The sequence below is a fragment of the Salvelinus alpinus genome, chromosome 7 (assembly GCF_045679555.1).
Source record: "Salvelinus alpinus chromosome 7, SLU_Salpinus.1, whole genome shotgun sequence".
In the NCBI taxonomy this organism is placed as follows: Eukaryota; Metazoa; Chordata; class Actinopteri; order Salmoniformes; family Salmonidae; genus Salvelinus; species Salvelinus alpinus.
The window spans coordinates 60849687-60874998 of NC_092092.1; the positions used below are offsets into that span (position 1 = coordinate 60849687).

General features: G+C 45.9%; 2 protein-coding genes across 4 annotated transcripts in view; one reads left to right on the forward strand and one right to left on the reverse strand.

Moving 5' to 3' along the window:
• LOC139581395 (dedicator of cytokinesis protein 2-like) overlaps positions 1–25312 on the reverse strand; it is a 138695-nt gene that overhangs the window by 24991 nt on the left and 88392 nt on the right. The gene's annotated exons all lie outside the window — the stretch shown is intronic.
• The window catches only part of LOC139581396 (uncharacterized), a 26188-nt gene continuing 8226 nt past the window's right edge, over positions 7351–25312 (forward strand). Inside the window, exons 1-2 of one of the 2 annotated variants that reach the window (XM_071411114.1) lie at positions 7351–7892; positions 23108–25032. In XM_071411114.1, the coding sequence (XP_071267215.1) occupies positions 23399–25032 (1634 nt within the window). In that variant the 5' untranslated portion in view covers positions 7351–7892; positions 23108–23398. Of the gene's footprint in view, positions 7893–22849; positions 25033–25312 lie in introns of those variants that run through there. The other variant, XM_071411115.1, reaches the window with a different exon arrangement.

Consider the following 25312-nt stretch of genomic DNA (forward strand, 5'->3'; position numbering starts at 1 on the left):
TGGGGGTATTAACAACCCAGATGATGTATTCCTGCGCCTGTCTCCAAATCCTTTATACCAGAGTGTCAAGGACGACTGCATATTTGATGTGTTTAGGTGGTTTAATACATGATCCACAGCATAATTATTAACTTGACCATGCATAAAATATGTTCAATGTCTGATTTGTAATTGTTTGTTACCCATCTACCAATCACCGCCCTTTATGAGGCCAGTTATTCGAAAATCATATCAACCCCTATTATTGTTTCACACAGAATCCATGAAACTTATTTGTAACTCATTTGTTAAGCCAAATGTTATTTGCAGACTAATTCATAGCCTAATAGCCTACTACTCTGGAGTCATAAGACATTTATGTATGTTGTTTGGAGGTTCACGGATTGGCTCTCGGAACAATTCTAGTCAAGTGGGTCGGGTTGCGGAGAAAAATCTGCCCTGATGTTTGATATCGGTGTGGGCTTGGAATTGATGTGGGGCAGGTGCAGCTCAAAAAAACTGACCCGTGCAGGACTCTACCCTACATACAGTATGTGTGTGTGGGGGAGGGGGTGGGGGGTTCTTCTCTGAGGAATTAACACTGCCCTCAATCTCTTTACCCACCCTCCAAAACACACACACACACACACACACACACTCACACAACCACAAGGTTACGTACACCAACATATGACGAGCGTATGTGCGCAGACTCATACACAGATACATGAACGCACAGGAGCTCTACACATATCATGTGGACACACACACACACACACACACACACACACACACACACACACACACACACACACACACAAAGCTCTTGTCCTGTCCAGGGTCTTATATAACTGCAAGGAGATTATTGAAAAAGCAGGACACAGATGCTCAGACGGGGATTTTGCTACCTCCCTCCTCTCGTATTCTCTTTCTCTCCATTCGTCGGTCTCCAGCCCACCCTCAACCCTTTCTTTTTCATACAACTGATATCAAAAGACAGGTTTTTGGAGGACAGAACATGAATCTAGAAGATTTTGTCGGCAGTCTAGGACAGATGGACACATCTTAAAGCAAAACAGATGCACACAAAAGGAGACAATGACACCTTACAGACAGACTGGCAGACAGAAACACCTTTAAAACCTCTACCGCTTCTCTCTCCCGGATCCGGGATCCTCCTCATCAAAAAAGCTGACTAGCATAGCCTAGCCTAACGCGACAGGGATATCATATAATATAATTTTCATGAAATCACAAGTCCAATACAGCAAATGAAAGATAAACATCTTGTGAATCCAGCCACCATTTCCGTTTTTTTCAATTTTCGCCTAAAATGACATACGCAAATCTAACTGTCTGTTGCTCAGGACCTGAAGCAAGGATATGCATATTCTTGATACCATATGAAAGGAAACACTTTGAAGTTTGTGGAAATGTGAAATTAATGTAGGTGAATATTACACTTTAGATCTGGTAAAAGATAATACAAGAAACAAACTATGTGTTTATTAGTATGTTTTTTGTACCATCTTTGAAATGCAATAGAAAGGCCATAATGTATTATTCCAGCCCAGGTGCAATTTAGATTTTGGCCACTAGATGGCAGCAGTGTATGTGCAAGGTTTTAGACTGATCCAATGAACCATTGAATACCTGTTCAAAATGTTGTATCAAGACTTCCCAAATGTGCCTAATTGGTTTATTAATAACTTATTTAAGTTCATAACTGTGCACTCTCCTCAAACAATAGCATGGTATTAATTCACTGTAATAGCTACTGTAATTTGGACAGTGCAGTTAGATGAACAGGCATTTAAGCTTTCTGCCCATATCAGATACTGTGTGTCTGGGATTTTTTTTTGTTACCTACAACCTCATGCTAATCATTATTAGCCTACTTTAGCTCAACGCCCCGCGGGGAGGACACTGATCCCGTAGAGGTTTTAAGTACCTTACAGTAATTGTTTTCAATTAAAATTGTCAAAATATAACAAAAACAGCTTCTTAACAATTTCGCAAACAAGAATAGTGCTAGGACTGTCTGGGAGTGGTCTGAGTGGGGAGTAGAAAACTGAAAACTAGCTGTTATTGGCAGACAAGTTTGGAACTGTCTGTCTTTTTGGTCTATAAACTAATGTCACCAGGCAGGCCTAAGCTCCATCCCAGCTTACATTTCAGGTGGTTTTTACAGCTCTTACATTTAAAGGGCATTAACATAATTTTCACAATTTGACAGAAATATCCCAACCTCATAGTGTGATATTATATACACAAGTTTTGACTGCACTGGACCTTTAATACAGAGACATGTGTGCATAAACACAAAGAGAGAGGCACACACATGCTATCTTAGACTGACAGTCATGCATAGAGACACAATCAACCGAACTGCATGACAGAAGAGGCCTTTTTTGTCATTCAATTTTCTCTGCCTCATTCTCTCGTCCTTTTTTTCCCTTCTCTCCCTCGCCCTCAGGTGAGAAGTCATTATGGGACTGTGATCTTTTATTTTTCATCTTTCAAAAATAGACTATTTTAAAACGAGTCTCTTAGCTGCCTGCGGCTTTACGAGAACACACACAAGCATGCGCACATGCACGGACACATGCACGGACACATTCTGCTTTGACACCCAGGTTTCTGTTAATGAAGGAGGATGGGGGTGAAATGGAGCGAGACACAGCAATGGAGAGAGAGATAGAGAGGGAGAGGGAGAGATGGAGAGAGAGAGAGATGGAGGGAGAGAGAGAGAGAGAGATGTAAAAATTGATGGAAAGTGGTGTTGGGGGAAAAACATACAACATTATAAATGTTGGCGAGGAATTGGCGAGGGCACTAGAACAGTCTGCAGCACCCGGCCTCACCCTACTAGAATCTGAAGATAAGTGTCTACAGTTTGCTGATGATCTGGTTCTTCTGGCTCCAGATACTCAACTAGTCTAAAGAAGGCCAGTTCTATGGCTTTTTTAATCAGAACAACAGTTTTCAGCTGTGCTAACATAATTGCAAAAAAACTTGGATTAGCTAACACAACGTGCCATTGGAACACAGGAGTGATAGTTGCTGATAATGGGCCTATGTAGATATTCCATAAAAAATCTGCTGTTTCCAGCTACAGTAGTCATTTACAACATTAACAATGTCTGCACTACATTCCTGATCAATTTGATGTTATTTTAATGGACAAAAACAAGGACATTTCTAAGTGGCCCCAAACTTTTGAACAGCAGCGTAGATCCTCTGCACAGATTCTGTCAGACCTGGGCCCTGACTGTAAATCTCAGTAAACACCAATATGGTCTTTACAAAAAAAAAAAAAAAGATTTTTTTTTAAACTTTTGTTTGTTATCTATTTCACTTGCTTTGGCAATGTTAACATATGTTTCCCATGTCAATAAAGCCCCTTAAATTGAGAGAGAGAGAGAAGGAGAGAGAGAGAGAGAGAGAGAGAGAGAGAGAGATGGAGAGAGAGAGAGAGAGAGAGAGAGAGAGAGAGAGAGAGAGAGAGAGAGAGAGAGAGAGAGAGAGAGAGAGAGAGAGAGAGAGAGATGGAGAGAGAGACAGAGAGAGAGAGAGAGGGAGGGAGAGAGAGAGAGAGACAGAGAGAGACAGAGAGAGATGGAGAGAGAGAGAGAGAGAGAGAGAGAGAGAGAGAGAGAGAGAGAGAGAGAGAGAGAGAGAGAGAGAGAGAGAGAGAGAGAGAGAGAGAGAGAGAGAGAGAGAGAGAGAGAGAGAGAGAGAGAGAGATAGAGAGAGATGGAGAGAGAGAGCAGTGTAATTAGGGAGTGTGTTTGCATGTCAGAGTGTACTGATTGGCCAGATCAATGACTTCACAGATCAACGTCTCTCCATCAGGTACAAAGAGATCTAACAAGGCCCTTTCTAACAACCCCAGCTAACACCCTGAGACATGGAGCGAGAGAGGGAGGAAGGGAGAGAAGGAGGGTGGAGGAGAGGAGGAGAGGAGGAGATGAGAGAAGTCAGAAATACATTCAGACACAGTAGCCTGACCCCTAAAGCTATATCACCCCTCTCAACTCCTCCTTTCATCCTAAAACGACATCCCTCATCTCCTTTACTCCTTTCCTCCTCCCCTCCCTCCCTCCCTCCCCCCATCCTCATCTTGCAGTAATGTGCACCTCTTCTCATCAAAACATCCTCCGAATCAAATTACTGAGAGCTAAGAGAGAGCAAACACTCATTGCCCACCACACCATGTTATGTGTCTGTGTGTGTCTGTGTGTGTCTGTGTGTGTGTGTGTGTGTGTCTGTGTGTGTGTGTGTGTCTGTGTGTGTGTGTGTGTGTGTGTGTGTGTGTGTGTGTGTGTGTGTGTGTGTGTGTGTGTGTGTGTGTGTGTGTGTGTGTGTGTGTGTGTGTGTGTGTGTGTGTGTGTGTGTGTGTGTGTGTGTGTGTGTGTGTGTGTGTGTGTGTGGGTGATGTGTGTGTGTGTGTGTATCTTTGTGTGTGTGTATGTATCTTTGAGATTCCTCTCACACATATCATAAAGGTGTATTGCAATTATTGTGCATTGGGTGTGTAGCTGTGGGTATATTTCATTCTAACATACACACATACACACGCACACACAGATATTCCCCTCCTCTCAGCAGAGGTTAATTGAAACTTGACACAAGGTGAGTTTTCTGAGCTGCATACATCACTGGTTATTTTTGGTAGGGGTCAGAAAATTCAGACACACACTTCAACAACGGACATCCTAGGGAACACAAACACCCCAATGTATCACTGATTATACCAGAGAGCATTGACAAAGATAGCCATCAATAAAAACACACACTAAAACATGCAGGTGCACCATTCAGCAATCAAAAAACAAGTTGACTTCTCTGTTTTGATCTCTCTTTTCTTTCCTCTCAATCCCTCTATCTTTCTCCATGTCACACTAAGGGAGTGTAGAGAAAGTCCCTCTCTTCTCTCTCCATGTCACACTAAGGGAGTGTACAGAGGTCCCTCTCTCCTCTCTCCATGTCACACTAAGGGAGTGTACAGAGGTCCCTCTTCTCTCTCCATGTCACACTAAGGGAGTGTGCAGAGGTCCCTCTCCTCTCTCCATGTCACACTAAGGGAGTGTACAGAGGTCCCTCTCTCCTCTCTCCATGTCACACTAAGGGAGTGTACAGAGGTCCCTCTCCTCTCTCCATGTCACATTAAGGGAGTGTGCAGAGGTCCCTCTCCTCTCTCCATGTCACACTAAGGGAGTGTACAGAGGTCCCTCTCTCCTCTCTCCATGTCACACTAAGGGAGTGTGCAGAGGTCCCTCTCCTCTCTCCATGTCACACTAAGGGAGTGTACAGAGGTCCCTCTCTCCTCTCTCCATGTTACACTAAAGGAGTGTACAGAGGTCCCTCTCTCCTCTCTCCATGTCACTCTAAGGAAGTGTGCAGAGGTCCCTCTCCTCTCCATGTTACACTAAAGGAGTGTACAGAGGTCCCTCTCCTCTCTCCATGTCACACTAAGGGAGTGTACAGAGGTCCCTCTCCTCTCTCTACATGTCACACTAAGGGAGTGTACAGAGGTCTCTTTCCCCTGGTCGGGACTGGTCTGGTCAAGACTGGTCTGTTCTTGTCTGGTCTGGACTGGTCTAGTCTGGTCAGGACTGGTCTAGTCAGGACTGGTCTAGTCTGGTCTGGTCTGGTCTGGTCTAGTCTAGTCTGGTCAGGACTGGTCTAGTCTGGTCTGGTCTAGTCTGGTCAGGACTGGTCTAGTCTGGTCTAGTCTGGTATGGTCAGGACTCGTCTAGTCTGGTTTGGTATGGTCAGGACTGGTCTAGTCTGGTCTGGTATGGTCAAGACTGGTCTAGTCTGGTCAGGACTGGTTTGGTCAGGTCAGGTCAGGTCTAGTCTGGTCAGGTCTAGTCTGGTCAGGACTGGTCTAGTCTGGTCTGGTCTGGTCTAGTCTGGTCTGGTCTAGTCTGGTCAGGACTGGTCTAGTCTGGTCTAGTCTGGTATGGTCAGGACTAGTCTAGTCTGGTCTGGTCTGGTCTAGTCTGGTCAGGACTGGTCTAGTCTGGTCTGGTATGGTCAGGACTGGTCTAGTCTGGTCTGGTATGGTCAAGACTGGTCTAGTCTGGTCTAGTCTGGTCTGGTATGGTCAGGACTGGTCTAGTCTAGTCTGGTCTAGTCTGGTCAGGACTGGTCTGGTCTAGTCTGGTCAGGACTGGTCTAGTCTGGTCTGGTATTGTCAGGACTGGTCTAGTCTAGTCTGGTCTAGTCTAGTCTGGTCTGGTCTGGTATGGTCAGTACTGGTCTAGTCTGGTCTGGTCTGGTCTAGTCTGGTCTGGTCTGGTCTAGTCTGGTCTGGTCAGGACTGGTCTAGTCTGGTCTGGTCTAGTCTAGTCTGGTCAGGACTGATCTAGTCTGGTCTAGTCTGGTCAGGACTGGTCTTGTCTGGTCTTGTCTAGTCTGGTCAGGACTGGTGTAGTCTGGTCTGGTCTAGTCTGGTCAGGACTGGTCTAGTTTGGTCAGGACTGGTCTTGTCTGGTCTTGTCTAGTCTGGTCAGAACTGGTCTACTCTGGTCTGGACTGGTCTAGTCTGGTCTAGTCTGGTCAGGACTGGTCTAGTCAGGACTGGTCTTGTCTGGTCTTGTCTAGTCTGGTCAGAACTGGTCTACTCTGGTCTGGACTGGTCTAGTCTGGTCTAGTCTGGTCAGGACTGGTCTAGTCTGGTCTGGTCTAGTCTGGTCAGGACTGGTCTAGTCTGGCCAGGACTGGTCTAGTCTAGTCTGGTCAGGACTGGTCTAGTCTGGTCTGGTATGGTCTAGTCTGGTCAGGACTGGTCTGGTCTGGTCTAGTCTAGTCTGGTCTGGTCAGGACTGGTCTGGTCTAGTCTGGTCTGGTCTGGTCTGGTCTGGTCTAGTCTGGTCAGGACTGGTCTAGTCTGGTCAGGTCTGGTCTGGTCTGGTATGGTCAGGATTGGTCTGGTCAGGACTGGTCTAGTCTGGTCTTGTCTAGTCTGGTCAGGACTGGTCTAGTCTGGTCTGGTCTAGTCTGGTCAGGACTGGTCTGGTCTAGTCTGGTCAGGACTGGTCTAGTCTGGTCTGGTCTAGTCTGGTCAGGACTGGTCTGGTCTAGTCTGGTCAGGACTGGTCAGGTCTAGTCTGGTCAGGACTGGTCAGGTCTAGTCTGGTCAGGACTGGTCAGGTCTAGTCTGGTCAGGACTGGCAGGTCTAGTCTGGTCAGGACTGGTCTAGTCTGGTCTAGTCTGGTTGGGTCAGGACTGGCACATGGCCAGGGAAACAAGGACACACAATTGATTAACACAGGAGAGAGAGAGAGGAGGTGGAGATAGAAGGTAGAGAGACAGTGAGAACGACAGAGATAGAGAAAGGAGAGAGAAAGACAGTGAGAGAGAGAGACGGTGAGAGAGAGACGGTGAGAGAGAGACGGAGAGAGAGAGACGGTGAGAGAGAGACGGTGAGAGAGAGACGGAGAGAGAGAGACGGAGAGAGAGAGACCGAGAGAGAGAGACGGTGAGAGAGAGACGGTGAGAGAGAGACGGAGAGAGAGAGACGGAGAGAGAGAGACGGTGAGAGAGAGACGGTGAGAGAGAGACCGAGAGAGAGAAACGGTGAGAGAGAGCGAGAGAGGGAGAGAGAGAGAGAAAGAAAAAGAGAGAGAGCGTGATAGAGGAGGAAGAAGGGGTAGAGCAAGAGGGAAACAGAGAGAGAGAGTCTGGGTGAGATAGAGAGAGGGAGGGACAGGAGGAGAGAGAGAGGGGATCAGTTAGCTCCGCTGTGCTCGGATTCGGCAACTCAGAGAGAGAGAAAGTGACAGAGAGAAGGGGGAAAAGCGCTGGACTAACACAGTTGACTAACTGGAGGAGTGTGAGAGAGAAAGGAGGAGAAGAGAGGTGTGTGTGGATAGGAGCGGAGGAATAGCGTAAAGGAGTGGAGGTGAGTCAGAGACTGGTTAACAACAGTAGTTATAGAGGACAGGTCTGAGAGGTACGGGATGTCTGGTTCACTCTGGTAGGAACCATCATTATACAATCTCTGTGTTGAGAGGCTTCCCCTGAGTCGTTGTGTTGTTTGCATGTTGTTAGTGTTTGTTTGTGAGTGCGTGTGTTCGTGCATGTGTTAGTTCATGTTGGTATGTGGACATTGAATTGAGAGTTATTGTTTGTCCTGCAATGGTGGGTTTGTGTTGCCAAGTGTCCCAGCACTATGTTTTTCTATTCAGCCCTGCAATCACTGAGAGTGACTTTGATCCAGCTAGGGCGTGTGTATGTGTGACGCTGTGCTTATCTCATGCAACATTTATCTTCACTTTTGCATTGTGTGAGTGTTGGTGTGAGTGTGAGTGTGTGCATCAGGCATGCATGTGTGTGTATTTCCAATCTGCTATATAAAGCCCTATGAACTGGATGTGGTGTTTTAAAGCTGTGTGTGTGTGTGTGTGTGTGTTTTACCTCTAGTGAATAGCTGAAAGCTGTCCCTGGGTGTATTGCTGTAGATACTCTCTTCTCATAGAATCCATGGTCACACAGATCTAAACTGAAGTGTGTGTTAGTGTTTATGTGGCACAAGCGTGTGAGAGTTGTGTGTGTTTGTTTGCATACTGTATGTGTGTATTGCATAGGGCATGTGTACCCCATGCGTGTGTGTGTGTGTGTGTGTGTGTGTGTGTGTGTGTGTGTGTGTGTGTGTGTGTGTGTGTGTGTGTGTGTGTGTGTGTGTGTGTGTGTGTGTGTGTGTGTGTGTGTGTGTGTGTGTGTGTGTGTGTGTGTGTGTGTGTGTGTGTGTGTGTGTGTGTGTGTGTGTATGAGTCTATATCCATGCATGTGTGTGTTCACTGTTCCCTTTTGCCCACTCCACTTTACCTCCTTCAGTACCCTGGGATCTAACACAGAGGCCCAGACTGATGGAAAGTAAACACCTAGAGGTAGAAATAGACAGAGAGGGAGAGAGGGAGATACGGAGACAGACAGACAGACAGACAGACAGACAGACAGACAGACAGACAGACAGACAGACAGACAGACAGACAGACAGACAGACAGACAGACAGACAGACAGACAGACAGACAGACAGACAGCATAGAGGGAGGAGAGACGAGTTAGAGAGTGACAGACAGATAGACAGCATAGAGGGAGGAGAGACGAGTTAGAGAGAGACATACAGACAGACAGCATAGAGGGAGGAGAGACGAGTTAGAGAGAGACAGACAGACAAACCTATAGCATAGAGGGAGGAGGGGAGGGAGTGATTGTGAGAGACTGTGTGATGATTAATCAATAGGTTATGACAAATAAATGTATTTGGAATGAAAAGGCGTTCTCTGGAGAGGACAGAGGAGAGGAAAGATAGAGCTATAGGGTCAGAAAGAGGGAAGGTGAAAGACAAAGAGGGTGAGACATTTATATGTGTGTGTCCATGTGTGTGTGTGTGTTTTATCAGGCCAGTGACAGAGAGAGAGAGTCACAGAGACACAGACACACTGATTATCAGACAGAAAGAAAAGAAAGAAGGACAGGGGTATGACAGAGAGACAGGGTGATCACAGAGAGACAGGAGGATGAGAGAGAGACAGGGGGATAATGATGTAGGGATGACAGAGAGACAGGGGATGACAGAGAGACAGGGGGATGAGAGAGAGACAGGGGTATGACAGAGAGACAGGGGGATGACAGAGAGACAGGGGGTGAGAGAGACAGGGGGATGAGAGAGAGACAAGGGTATGACAGAGAGACAGGGGGATGAGAGAGAGACAGGGGGATGAGAGAGAGACAGGGGGATAATGATGTAGGGATGAGAGAGGGACAGGGAGATGAGAGAGAGACAGGGGGATAATGATATAGGGATGACATAGAGAAATAGACAGTGGGATAGTGATATAGAGATGACGGAGACAAAGACAGTGGGATAATGATATGGGGATGACAGAAACAAAGACAGTGGGATAATGATATGGGGATGACAGAAACAAAGACAGTGGGATAATGATATAGGGATGACAGAGACACAGACAGTGGGATAATGATATAGGGATGACAGAGACAGAGACAGTGGGATAATGATATAGAGATGACGGAGACAAAGACAGTGGGATAATGATATAGGGATGACAGAGAGAAATAGACAGGGGGCTAATGATATAGAGATGACGGAGACAAAGACAGGGGGATAATGATATGGGGATGACAGAGACAAAGACAGTGGGATAATGATATAGGGATGACAGAGACAGAGACAGTGGGATAATGATATAGAGATGACGGAGACAAAGACAGTGGGATAATGATATGGGGATGACAGAAACAAAGACAGTGGGATAATGATATAGGGATGACAAAGACACAGACAGTGGGATAATGATATAGGGACGACAGAGAGAAATAGACAGTGGGCTAATGATATAGGGATGACGGAGACAAAGACAGTGGGATAATGATATAGGGATGAGAGAGAGACAGGGGGATAATGATATAGGGATGACAGAGACAAAGACAGAGGGCTAATGATATAGGGATGACGGAGACAAAGACAGTGGGATAATGATATGGGGATGAGAGAGAGACAGGGGGATAATGATATGGGGATGACAGAGACAAAGACAGTGGGATAATGATATAGGGATGACAGAGACAAAGACAGTGGGATAATGATATAGGGATGACAGAGACAAAGACAGTGGGATAATGATATAGGGATGACAGAGAGAAATAGACCATGGGCTAATGATATAGGGATGACAGAGACAAAGACAGTGGGATAATGATATAGGGATGACAGAAACAAAGACAGTGGGATAATGATATAGGGATGACAGAGACACAAACAGTGGGATAATGATATAGGGATGACAGAGAGAAATAGACAGTGGGATAATGATATAGGGATGACAGAGTCAAAGACAGGGGGATAATGATATAGGGATGAGAGAGAGACAGGGGATAATGATATAGGGATGACAGAGACAAAGACAGAGGGCTAATGATATAGGGATGACAGAGACAAAGACAGTGGGATAATGATATGGCGATGAGAGAGAGACAGGGGGATAATGATATGGGGATGACAGAGACAAAGACAGTGGGATACTGATATAGGGATGACAGAGACAAAGACAGTGGGATAATGATATAGGGATGACAGAGAGAAATAGACAGTGGGATAATGATATAGGGATCACAGAGTCAAAGACAGGGGGATAATGATATAGGGATGACGGAGACAAAGACAGTGGGATAATGATATAGGGATGAGAGAGAGACAGGGGGATAATGATATAGGGATGACAGAGACACAGACAGTGGGATAATGATATAGGGATGACAGAGACAAAGACAGTGGGCTAATGAAATAGGGATGACAGAGTCAAAGACAGGGGGATAATGATATAGCGATGACAGAGAGAGACAGGGGGATAATGATATAGGGATGAGAGAGAGACTTAGACAGTGGGCTAATGATATAGGGATGACAGAGACAAAGACAGTTGGCTAATGAAATAGGGATGACAGAGTCGAAGACAGGGGGATAATGATATAGCGTTGACAGAGAGAGACAGGGGGCTAATGATATAGGGATTACAGAGAGAGACAGGGGGCTAATGATATAGGGATGACAGAGAGAGACAGGGGGATAATGATATAGGGATGACAGAGAGAAATAGACAGTGGGATAATGATATAGGGATGACAGAGAGAGACAGGGGGATAATGATATAGAGATGACAGAGAGAGACAGGGGGATAATGATATAGAGATGACAGAGAGAGACAGGGGGATAATGATATAGGGATGACATAGAGAAACAGACAGTGGGATAGTGATAGAGGGATGAGAGAGAGAAATAGACAGGGGGCTAATGATATAGAGATGACGGAGACAAAGACAGTGGGATAATGATATAGGGATGACAGAAACAAAGACAGTGGGATAATGATATAGGGATGACAGAGACAGTGGGATAATGATATAGAGATGACGGAGACAAAGACAGTGGGATAATGATATAGGGATGACAGAGACAGAGACAGTGGGATAATGATATAGGGATGACAGAGAGAAATAGAGAGTGGGATAATGATATGGGGATGACAGAAACAAAGACAGTGGGATAATGATATAGGGATGACAGAGACAGAGACAGTGGGATAATGATATAGGGATGACAGAGAGAGACAGGGGGATAATGATATAGAGATGACAGAGAGAGACAGGGGGATAATGATATAGAGATGACAGAGAGAGACAGGGGGATAATGATATAGGGATGACATAGAGAAACAGACAGTGGGATAGTGATAGAGGGATGAGAGAGAGAAATAGACAGGGGGCTAATGATATAGAGATGACGGAGACAAAGACAGTGGGATAATGATATAGGGATGACAGAAACAAAGACAGTGGGATAATGATATAGGGATGACAGAGACAGTGGGATAATGATATAGAGATGACGGAGACAAAGACAGTGGGATAATGATATAGGGATGACAGAGACAGAGACAGTGGGATAATGATATAGGGATGACAGAGAGAAATAGAGAGTGGGATAATGATATGGGGATGACAGAAACAAAGACAGTGGGATAATGATATAGGGATGACAGAGACAGAGACAGTGGGATAATGATATAGGGATGACAGAGAGAAATAGAGAGTGGGATAATGATATAGGGATGACAGAGAGAAATAGACAGGGGGCTAATGATATAGAGATGACAGAGACAAAGACAGTGGGATAATGATATAGGGATCACAGAGTCAAAGACAGGGGGATAATGATATAGGGATGAGAGAGAGACAGGGGGATAATGATGTAGGGATGACAGAGACAAAGACAGTGGGCTAATGATATAGGGATGACAGAGACAAAGACAGTGCGATAATGATATAGGGATGACAGAGACAAAGACAGAGGGCTAATGATATAGGGATGACGGAGACAAAGACAGTGGGATAATGATATAGGGATGACAGAGAGAAATAGACAGTGGGCTAATGATATAGGGATGACAGAGACAAAGACAGTGGGATAATGATATAGGGATGACGGAGACAAAGACAGTGGGATAATGATATAGGGATGACAGAGACACAAACAGTGGGATAATGATATAGGGATGACAGAGAGAAATAGACAGTGGGATAATGATATAGGGATGACAGAGTCAAAGACAGGGGGATAATGATATAGGGATGAGAGAGAGACAGGGGATAATGATATAGGGATGACAGAGACAAAGACAGAGGGCTAATGATATAGGGATGACAGAGACAAAGACAGTGGGATAATGATATGGCGATGAGAGAGAGACAGGGGGATAATGATATGGGGATGACAGAGACAAAGACAGTGGGATACTGATATAGGGATGACTGAGACAAAGACAGTGGGATAATGATATAGGGATGACAGAGAGAAATAGACAGTGGGATAATGATATAGGGATCACAGAGTCAAAGACAGGGGGATAATGATATAGGGATGACGGAGACAAAGACAGGGGGATAATGATATAGGGATGACAGAGACAAAGACAGTGGGATAATGATATAGGGATGAGAGAGAGACAGGGGGATAATGATATAGGGATGACAGAGACACAGACAGTGGGATAATGATATAGGGATGACAGAGACAAAGACAGTTGGCTAATGAAATAGGGATGACAGAGTCGAAGACAGGGGGATAATGATATAGCGTTGACAGAGAGAGACAGGGGGCTAATGATATAGGGATTACAGAGAGAGACAGGGGGCTAATGATATAGGGATGACAGAGAGAGACAGGGGGATAATGATATAGGGATGACAGAGAGAAATAGACAGTGGGATAATGATATAGGGATGACAGAGAGAGACAGGGGGATAATGATATAGAGATGACAGAGAGAGACAGGGGGATAATGATATAGGGATGAGAGAGAGACTTAGACAGTGGGCTAATGATATAGGGATGACAGAGACAAAGACAGTTGGCTAATGAAATAGGGATGACAGAGTCGAAGACAGGGGGATAATGATATAGCGTTGACAGAGAGAGACAGGGGGCTAATGATATAGGGATGACAGAGAGAGACAGGGGGCTAATGATATAGGGATGACAGAGAGAGACAGGGGGATAATGATATAGGGATGACAGAGAGAAATAGACAGTGGGATAATGATATAGGGATGACAGAGAGAGACAGGGGGATAATGATATAGAGATGACAGAGAGAGACAGGGGGATAATGATATAGAGATGACAGAGAGAGACAGGGGGATAATGATATAGGGATGACATAGAGAAACAGACAGTGGGATAGTGATAGAGGGATGAGAGAGAGAAATAGACAGGGGGCTAATGATATAGAGATGACGGAGACAAAGACAGTGGGATAATGATATAGGGATGACAGAAACAAAGACAGTGGGATAATGATATAGGGATGACAGAGACAGTGGGATAATGATATAGAGATGACGGAGACAAAGACAGTGGGATAATGATATAGGGATGACAGAGACAGAGACAGTGGGATAATGATATAGGGATGACAGAGAGAAATAGAGAGTGGGATAATGATATGGGGATGACAGAAACAAAGACAGTGGGATAATGATATAGGGATGACAGAGACAGAGACAGTGGGATAATGATATAGGGATGACAGAGAGAGACAGGGGGATAATGATATAGAGATGACAGAGAGAGACAGGGGGATAATGATATAGAGATGACAGAGAGAGACAGGGGGATAATGATATAGGGATGACATAGAGAAACAGACAGTGGGATAGTGATAGAGGGATGAGAGAGAGAAATAGACAGGGGGCTAATGATATAGAGATGACGGAGACAAAGACAGTGGGATAATGATATAGGGATGACAGAAACAAAGACAGTGGGATAATGATATAGGGATGACAGAGACAGTGGGATAATGATATAGAGATGACGGAGACAAAGACAGTGGGATAATGATATAGGGATGACAGAGACAGAGACAGTGGGATAATGATATAGGGATGACAGAGAGAAATAGAGAGTGGGATAATGATATGGGGATGACAGAAACAAAGACAGTGGGATAATGATATAGGGATGACAGAGACAGAGACAGTGGGATAATGATATAGGGATGACAGAGAGAAATAGAGAGTGGGATAATGATATAGGGATGACAGAGAGAAATAGACAGGGGGCTAATGATATAGAGATGACAGAGACAAAGACAGTGGGATAATGATATAGGGATCACAGAGTCAAAGACAGGGGGATAATGATATAGGGATGAGAGAGAGACAGGGGGATAATGATGTAGGGATGACAGAGACAAAGACAGTGGGCTAATGATATAGGGATGACAGAGACAAAGACAGTGCGATAATGATATAGGGATGACAGAGACAAAGACAGAGGGCTAATGATATAGGGATGACGGAGACAAAGACAGTGGGATAATGATATAGGGATGACAGAGAGAAATAGACAGTGGGCTAATGATATAGGGATGACAGAGACAAAGACAGTGGGATAATGATATAGGGATGACGGAGACAAAGACAGTGGGATAATGATATAGGGATGACAGAGACACAAACAGTGGGATAATGATATAGGGATGACAGAGAGAAATAGACAGTGGGATAATGATATAGGGATGACAGAGTCAAAGACAGGGGGATAATGATATAGGGATGAGAGAGAGACAGGGGATAATGATATAGGGATGACAGAGACAAAGACAGAGGGCTAATGATATAGGGATGACAGAGACAAAGACAGTGGGATAATGATATGGCGATGAGAGAGAGACAGGGGGATAATGATATGGGGATGACAGAGACAAAGACAGTGGGATACTGATATAGGGATGACTGAGACAAAGACAGTGGGATAATGATATAGGGATGACAGAGAGAAATAGACAGTGGGATAATGATATAGGGATCACAGAGTCAAAGACAGGGGGATAATGATATAGGGATGACGGAGACAAAGACAGGGGGATAATGATATAGGGATGACAGAGACAAAGACAGTGGGATAATGATATAGGGATGAGAGAGAGACAGGGGGATAATGATATAGGGATGACAGAGACACAGACAGTGGGATAATGATATAGGGATGACAGAGACAAAGACAGTGGACTAATGAAATAGGGATGACAGAGTCAAAGACAGGGGGATAATGATATAGCGATGACAGAGAGAGACAGGGGGATAATGATATAGGGATGAGAGAGAGACTTAGACAGTGGGCTAATGATATAGGGATGACAGAGACAAAGACAGTTGGCTAATGAAATAGGGATGACAGAGTCGAAGACAGGGGGATAATGATATAGCGTTGACAGAGAGAGACAGGGGGCTAATGATATAGGGATGACAGAGAGAGACAGGGGGCTAATGATATAGGGATGACAGAGAGAGACAGGGGGATAATGATATAGGGATGACAGAGAGAAATAGACAGTGGGATAATGATATAGGGATGACAGAGAGAGACAGGGGGATAATGATATAGAGATGACAGAGAGAGACAGGGGGATAATGATATAGAGATGACAGAGAGAGACAGGGGGATAATGATATAGGGATGACATAGAGAAACAGACAGTGGGATAGTGATAGAGGGATGAGAGAGAGAAATAGACAGGGGGCTAATGATATAGAGATGACGGAGACAAAGACAGTGGGATAATGATATAGGGATGACAGAAACAAAGACAGTGGGATAATGATATAGGGATGACAGAGACAGTGGGATAATGATATAGAGATGACGGAGACAAAGACAGTGGGATAATGATATAGGGATGACAGAGACAGAGACAGTGGGATAATGATATAGGGATGACAGAGAGAAATAGAGAGTGGGATAATGATATGGGGATGACAGAAACAAAGACAGTGGGATAATGATATAGGGATGACAGAGAGAAATAGAGAGTGGGATAATGATATAGGGATGACAGAGAGAAATAGACAGGGGGCTAATGATATAGAGATGACAGAGACAAAGACAGTGGGATAATGATATAGGGATGACAGAGACAAAGACAGTGCGATAATGATATAGGGATGACAGAGACAAAGACAGAGGGCTAATGATATAGGGATGACGGAGACAAAGACAGTGGGATAATGATATAGGGATGACAGAGAGAAATAGAGAGTGGGATAATGATATAGGGATGACAGAGAGAAATAGACAGGGGGCTAATGATATAGAGATGACAGAGACAAAGACAGTGGGATAATGATATAGGGATGACAGAGACAAAGACAGTGCGATAATGATATAGGGATGACAGAGACAGAGACAGTGGGATAATGATATAGGGATGACAGAGAGAAATAGAGAGTGGGATAATGATATGGGGATGACAGAAACAAAGACAGTGGGATAATGATATAGGGATGACAGAGACAGAGACAGTGGGATAATGATATAGGGATGACAGAGAGAAATAGAGAGTGGGATAATGATATAGGGATGACAGAGAGAAATAGACAGGGGGCTAATGATATAGAGATGACAGAGACAAAGACAGTGGGATAATGATATAGGGATGACAGAGACAAAGACAGTGCGATAATGATATAGGGATGACAGAGACAAAGACAGAGGGCTAATGATATAGGGATGACGGAGACAAAGACAGTGGGATAATGATATAGGGATGACAGAGAGAAATAGAGAGTGGGATAATGATATAGGGATGACAGAGAGAAATAGACAGGGGGCTAATGATATAGAGATGACAGAGACAAAGACAGTGGGATAATGATATAGGGATGACAGAGACAAAGACAGTGCGATAATGATATAGGGATGACAGAGACAAAGACAGAGGGCTAATGATATAGGGATGACGGAGACAAAGACAGTGGGATAATGATATAGGGATGACAGAGAGAAATAGACAGTGGGCTAATGATATAGGGATGACAGAGACAAAGACAGTGGGATAATGATATAGGGATGACGGAGACAAAGACAGTGGGATAATGATATGGGGATGACAGAAACAAAGACAGTGGGATAATGATATAGGGATGACAGAGACAAAGACAGTGGGATAATGATATAGGGATGACAGAGAGAAATAGACAGTGGGCTAATGATATAGGGATGACAGAGACAAAGACAGGGGGATAATGATATAGGGATGACAGAGAGAAATAGACAGTGGGCTAATGATATAGGGATGACAGAGACAAAGACAGGGGGATAATGATATGGGGATGAGAGAGAGAGACAGGGGGATAATGATATAGGGATGAGAGGAGAGACAGGGGGATAATGATGTAGGGATGACAGAGACAAAGACAGGGGGATAATGATATAGGGATGAGAGAGAGATAATGATATAGGAATGACAGAAAGAGAGACAGTGGGCTAATGATATAGGGATAAGTAAGTAGCCGGAACAGCTCATAGGGATAGCAGCCTATCTCCTGTTTCTGTAGCGTGAGGCAGCTGGATGGACAAGTACACCTCCTGGACAGGACGTCAGTCTATCTTAGGGCCTTACCTGCAATCTATCTCCTTAACGCTAGACAACCAGAGACGCACTTACTATCATTTTTATTTATTTAACCTTTATTTAACCTTTATTTAACTAGGCAAGTCAGTTAAGAACATATTCTTATTTACAATGACGGCCTACCCCGGCCGACGCTGGGCCAATTGTGCGCCTCCCTATGGGACTCCCATTCATGGCCGGATGTGATGCAGAGTGGATTTGAACCAGGGACTGCAGTGCCCCTTCTTGCAATGAAATGCAGTGCCTTAGACCGCTGCGCCACTCGGGAGCCCAGCAGGTCCTATTTGTACAGTCTTTGGTATGACTCAGCCAAGGATGGGAGAAGAGAGCAAGACACAGTGAGTGATGGGAGAGAAGAGAGCGAGACACAGTGAGTGATGGGAGAGAAGAAAGACACAGTGAGTGATGAGAGAGAAACAGTGAGTGATGGGAGAGAAGGGAGAGAGACAGTGATTGATGGGAGAGAAGAGAGAGAGACAGTGAGTGATGGGAGAGAAGAGAGACAGACAGTGAGTGATGGGAGAGAAGAGAGAGACAGTGATTGATGGGGAGAAGAGAGAGACAGTGAGTGATGGGAGAGAAGAGAGAGAGAGACAGTGAGTGATGGGAGAGAAGAGAGAGAGAGAGAGAGACAGTGAGTGATGGGAGAGAAGAGAGACATACAGTGAGTGATGGGAGAGAAGAAAGACAGACAGTGAGTGATGGGAGAGAAGAGAGACAGACAGTGATTGATGGGAGAGAAGAGAGACAGACAGTGAGTGATGGGAGAGAAGAGAGACAGACAGTGAGTGATGGGAGAGAAGAGAGAGAGACAGTGAGTGATGGGAGAGAAGAGACAGACAGTGAATGATGGGAGAGAAGAGAGAGAGACAGTGAGTGATGGGAGAGAAGAGATACACAGTGAGTGATGGGAGAGAAGAGAGAGACAGTGAGTGATGGGAGAGAAGGGAGAGACAGTGAGTGATGGGAGAGAAGAGAGAGAGAGACAGTGAGTGATGGGAGAGAAGAGAGAGAGAGAGACAGTGAGTGATGGGAGAGAAGAGAGACATACAGTGAGTGATGGGAGAGAAGAGAGACAGACAGTGAGTGATGGGAGAGAAGAGAGACAGACAGTGATTGATGGGAGAGAAGAGAGACAGACAGTGAGTGATGGGAGAGAAGAGAGACAGACAGTGAGTGATGGGAGAGAAGAGAGAGAGACAGTGAGTGATGGGAGAGAAGAGACAGACAGTGAATGATGGGAGAGAAGAGAGAGAGAGACAGTGAGTGATGGGAGAGAAGAGATACACAGTGAGTGATGGGAGAGAAGAGAGAGACAGTGAGTGATGGGAGAGAAGGGAGAGACAATGAGTGATGGGAGAGAAGAGAGACAGACAGTGAGTGATGGGAGAGAAGAGAGAAAGACAGTGAGTGATGGGAGAGAAGAGAGAGAGACAGTTAGTGATGGGAGAGAAGAGACAGACAGTGAATGATGGGAGAGAAGAGAGAGAGACAGTGAGTGATGGGAGAGAAGAGATACACAGTGAGTGATGGGAGAGAAGAGAGAGACAGTGAGTGATGGGAGAGAAGGGAGAGACAGTGAGTGATGGGAGAGAAGAGAGAGAGAGACAGTGAGTGATGGGAGAGAAGAGAGAGAGAGAGACAGTGAGTGATGGGAGAGAAGAGAGACATACAGTGAGTGATGGGAGAGAAGAGAGACAGACAGTGAGTGATGGGAGAGAAGAGAGACAGACAGTGATTGATGGGAGAGAAGAGAGACAGACAGTGAGTGATGGGAGAGAAGAGAGACAGACAGTGAGTGATGGGAGAGAAGAGAGAGAGACAGTGAGTGATGGGAGAGAAGAGACAGACAGTGAATGATGGGAGAGAAGAGAGAGAGACAGTGAGTGATGGGAGAGAAGAGATACACAGTGAGTGATGGGAGAGAAGAGAGAGACAGTGAGTGATGGGAGAGAAGGGAGAGACAATGAGTGATGGGAGAGAAGAGAGAGAGACAGTGAGTGATGAGAGAGACAGTGAGTGATAGAAGAGAGAGATGAGAGAGAAAAGAAACATGGGGAATATTCAGAGATGAAAAGGAAAAAAGGATAGAGATAAAAGAGGGAGTAACTGGAGGAAGAGGAGGAAGGGGAAGAGGAGGAAGGGGAGGAGGAGGAGGAAGGGGAGGGGAAGGAGGAAGAGGAGGGAGGAGGAGGAAGGGGAGGAGGAAGAGGAGGGAAAACAAGAATAGACAAAGAACAAAATAAATAGAACACAGTCTGAATAGAAACAAGAATACTGAGAACAACCGATACACTTCACTATCTCTTCTGATAAAGAGTGTGTGTGTCTGCTGTTAACCCCAAAGCTAATGAATTGGAAAGAGACCAGTACAGTAATCCTCTCCCCCCACTTCCTCTCCTTGTCCCAAATCTGCATCCTTAAAACACACACACACACATCAGAGCTGCATTATCTTTGCCTTTGAAGAATGTGCTGGATATAATCTCCATACAGGGAATATTTAAGCAATAAGGCCCGGGGGGGGTGTGGTATATGACCAATATACCACAGCTAAGGGCTGTTCCTATGGATACAGGACTTAGCCGTGGTATATTGGCCATATATCACAAACCCCCGAGGTGCCTTATTGCTATTTTAAACTGGTTACCAATGTAATTAGAGAAGTCAAAATAAATGTTTTGTCAAACTCGTGGTATACGGTCTGATATACCACGGCTATCAGCCAATCAGCATTCAGGGCTCAAACCACCCAGTTTACAATAAATTATATGTAGTAAAGTTACTTCCACTAGTTACTAGTCTAGCCTCACAAACAACCCCCCCCCCCCCACTGGCACTAGTTTAGTTTGGCAGTGAGCCCATGTGACTTGCATATGGCATCAGAGCAGCAATCTCAGCAGAGACCTGGAAACTACATAGTGCTGTCCTGTGAGTGGGCGAGAGCAAGGTTTGATTACTGTGCAGTAAAGCGTCCCTCACACACACGCACAAACGCACGCACACCAGCCACCAATCGAAGGGTGAAAAATGAGGCTCACCTTCAGGTGACAGGGGACTCAATTCACTGGAGATTTCAGCCCACTGTAACCACAGCAAGGAAACAAACACCGTCACACACACACACACACACACACACACACACACACACACACACACACACACACACACACACACACACACACACACACACACACACACACACACACACACACACACACACACACACACACACACACACACACACCGTCACACACACACACACTACGTCCGATCATCCCTGTCCTCACACAGTGCCTCAAACTTTTTTTGTCAAGGGACTTTTTAAATACCAGTCAACTGTTCAGAAGCTCTCTCTCTGTCTGTCTCAGGGTGGTGGCCGATGCTTTAAGAGAAGCTTCTCTGTGTCTATTGATTATGCTCTGACCGCAGGCAGGTACAAAGGTGTCTGCGGTGTTACAGGTCTACATGATTAACTGTACACAACATCTCTTCCTCACCCCGCTCTCTTTTTTCCAGTCTGGCCTCTCTCTCTCAACTTTTCTCTTCAACTTTCCCCCCACACACACACACACACACACACACACACAGACACAGACACACACACACACACACACACACACACACACACACACACACACACACACACACACACACACACACACACACACACACACACACACACACACACACACAGAGAGATGTAAAATATCTCTCTCATAACATTTCTCTCTCATTCAGAGACAGTCTGCCCTTCAGAACGGTACATGCATGCATTCATGTAAACTCATAAACACACGTGTCGACACATGACTGCCTTTCACACTGCCCCTTGACCCCCTACACCTGTTGCCATGGTGATACGGATAAACTGTGAATTTGGATGTTTACATGTATCCCTCTGGTGGGCAGGTTGACCTATTTTAAGAAATGCCATTGGCTTGTGGAGAAAAAGTTGAAGGTCTTCGATAGGCTGATGAATTTGTTACAGGAAGTAATCACTGCCATCTGGTGAGGTTAGCATAGGGCTAACATGTGCCAGGTTATCTGATGGGACCAGCTACAAAGTAGCATTCTATCACTTGACACTACGTCAATTATTTGAATTGGCTGATGCTTAAACTAAACCTTAAACTTAAACATTTTCACATTTTCTTCAATTTAGGTTTCACTTACCATCCATGCAACAAAGTGAAAAAATCTGAACATGAACATTCTGTCTGTGTATGGAGGTGGTGTCGCAAATGGCACCCTATTCCCTATATGATGCACTACAACAGTTGTGTACTATAAAGGGCATATGGTGCCATTTGGGACACAGAGGGTGTTTTCCACCTGGAGTGGAGAGATCCAGTCTGCAGCCAGGTAGCCAGTAAAGTGGTGATGGTTCTATAGTGGTCTCAGCTAAACCAGTCTCTTCTCTTCTCTCCTCTCCTCTTCTCTTCTCTCCTATAATCTCATTTTCTCTTATCTGCTGTTCTCTTCTCTCGTCTCCTCTTCTCTCGTCTCCTCTCATCTCTCGTCTCCTCTTCTCTCCTCTCCTCTTCTCTCATCTTCTCTCGTCTCCTCTTCTCTCGTCTCCTCTCATCTCCTCTCCTCTTCTCTCATCCAATCAAGAAATGAAAAACCAGAGACACGACGACCAATGGTCAGACTGATTGGTGACGTCATACCAGTGACAGAAGCAGAGCTGGGACAGAACAACCATGGATTCTATGGTCAATGAGCAACAATACACTAATCCACTGTAACTCTAGATCTCTCTCTCAACAACACTCTTCTCTTGGATAAACAGAGACCAGTGACTCATCTCTCCACTCAGATATAAGACTGCCTCCTCCCATTGGGATGTCACAGAGTGGCTCCTCCCCTTCCAGCTCCTCTGGGGGCTGAGCCAATTCTGGGGCTATGGGCAGAAGGTTGGCTGATCCGACCAATCCGGTGCCTGCGCTGGGGGTGCCCCTGGTAGGGGGACGATGGGGGCCGTTGTGCAGTGTGGGGGTGCAGACCTCCCCCAGCCTTAGGACCCTCCCATCAATCAAACGCAACCAGCCAACACGGTCGCAGCATCCAGAGACAGGACGGGGCAACAACCATGTCGTCACAGCAACGACAATGCCCTCAGAGACTGGGGTTGTTTGTGACTCAGGCAGCAGTGGGGGCAGCGGTGGATTTGCCGTTTCCAAGGAGATGAGTCAGAACGCCATCAACAGTCTGACAAAGGATGACATGGGGTCACAGGGGTCAGGGGGCGGGGTCTACTGTCAGATCAAAGCCATACGGGCCAATCCCAGGGAGTCTGGCCATAGGTCCAGCGGGAAATGGACATCTCGATACACCAATGGGAGTGTGGTCGCCCCTGAGGTGGTGGGCGGGGTCTGCACTGAGGGTGCTGAGGGCAATGAGCCAATCAGAGCGAGGAGGAGGGTCCAGTCTCTTAGAGGGGAGGAGTCTCGCCCTGGGCTGAGGTCAGGGAGTCTGTCTCAGTCTGTGAGCTCTCATGCCACGCCTCCAAGGCCCTGTAGAATGATGACATCATCATCGCCCCGCCTCTGTGGAACATGTGGGCGGAGACAGTCCCAGGCCCCACCCACCTGCATGGCAACCGCGTGCCGCAGGCGAGCGGCCAATCAGATCACAGAAAGTCAGACTCTACCGATTCCTCCCCGGAAAAAGTCTGTACTCCCCAACCAGAACCGGAAAGACTCCCCTGTTCTGAACTCACACACACACACACCACCAACACCACACACAGCTGTGAAGAACACTCAAACACAAACTCAGACATTGCCCTCTCCACATGCAACCCAAAGGACACACACTCTGCCTGCGAAAGATGCACCTGTGATCCCATGTCCCAACACTAAGGATACACAACACACACATACCCACACAACAGACCCAGAACCCAGGTTACCCAGGTTACATCAGAAAGAAACACACACACAGACAACAGACACACAGTCACACGCCACGAAGACGACATCTTCTCCAGCTACACAGTCTTTTCCAGACAGAAACACAGAGACGTCATCTGACAACCAAAACTCTCCACTAGACTCATCTATACAAGTCACCCCCAAGCCGCCAACCCCAGTCCTCCTCATAGGCACTAAATCTTCGGCCGCACCCCTTCTCCCACATAAAAACTCCCCCAACCTCTGCCACCCTGCCCAGGTGAACACAAAACCAGCACCCCCTGTCCTTCAGACCCAACTCAAACCTACACCCCTCACCCCTTCCCTGCACCCCAAGGCACCACAAGCACAGCCAATGAAATTAGAAGACTCCAAAACCCATGCTCCATTAAAAGACGCCCATGCTCCCCCTGCTGCCAATCTGGCCCCACAATGCAACGGGGCTCCAGGGGGCCTGGTGGGGGTCCAGGCGGGGGTACCCAGAGGGTTTCAAGGGTGTGTGTCAGGGGGCCTCCACGGGCGTCTCCACAGTGTGGAGGAGAGTCTGCTCTCCAACCAGGAGAAGATCAAGGTCCTCCTCAATGTTATCCAAGACCTGGAGAAGAGCAAGGCACTCAGCGAAGGGTGAGAGAGGGAGGAGGGAGGGAGGGAGGAGGGAGGAGGGTGGGAGGGGTTTGTGTGTGTGTGAATGTGTGTGAGAGAGAGAGAGAGAGAGAGAGAGAGAGAGAGAGAGAGAGAGAGAGAGAGAGAGAGAGAGAGAGAGAGAGAGAGAGAGAGAGAGAGAGAGAGAGAGAGAGAGAGAGAGAGAGAAGAAGAGCAACAGAGGGACAAAGGATGGTGTGTGTGTGAACGTATGTGAGTGCGTTTGAGAATCAACTCCAATGTAAACTGACATGCTTTCAAC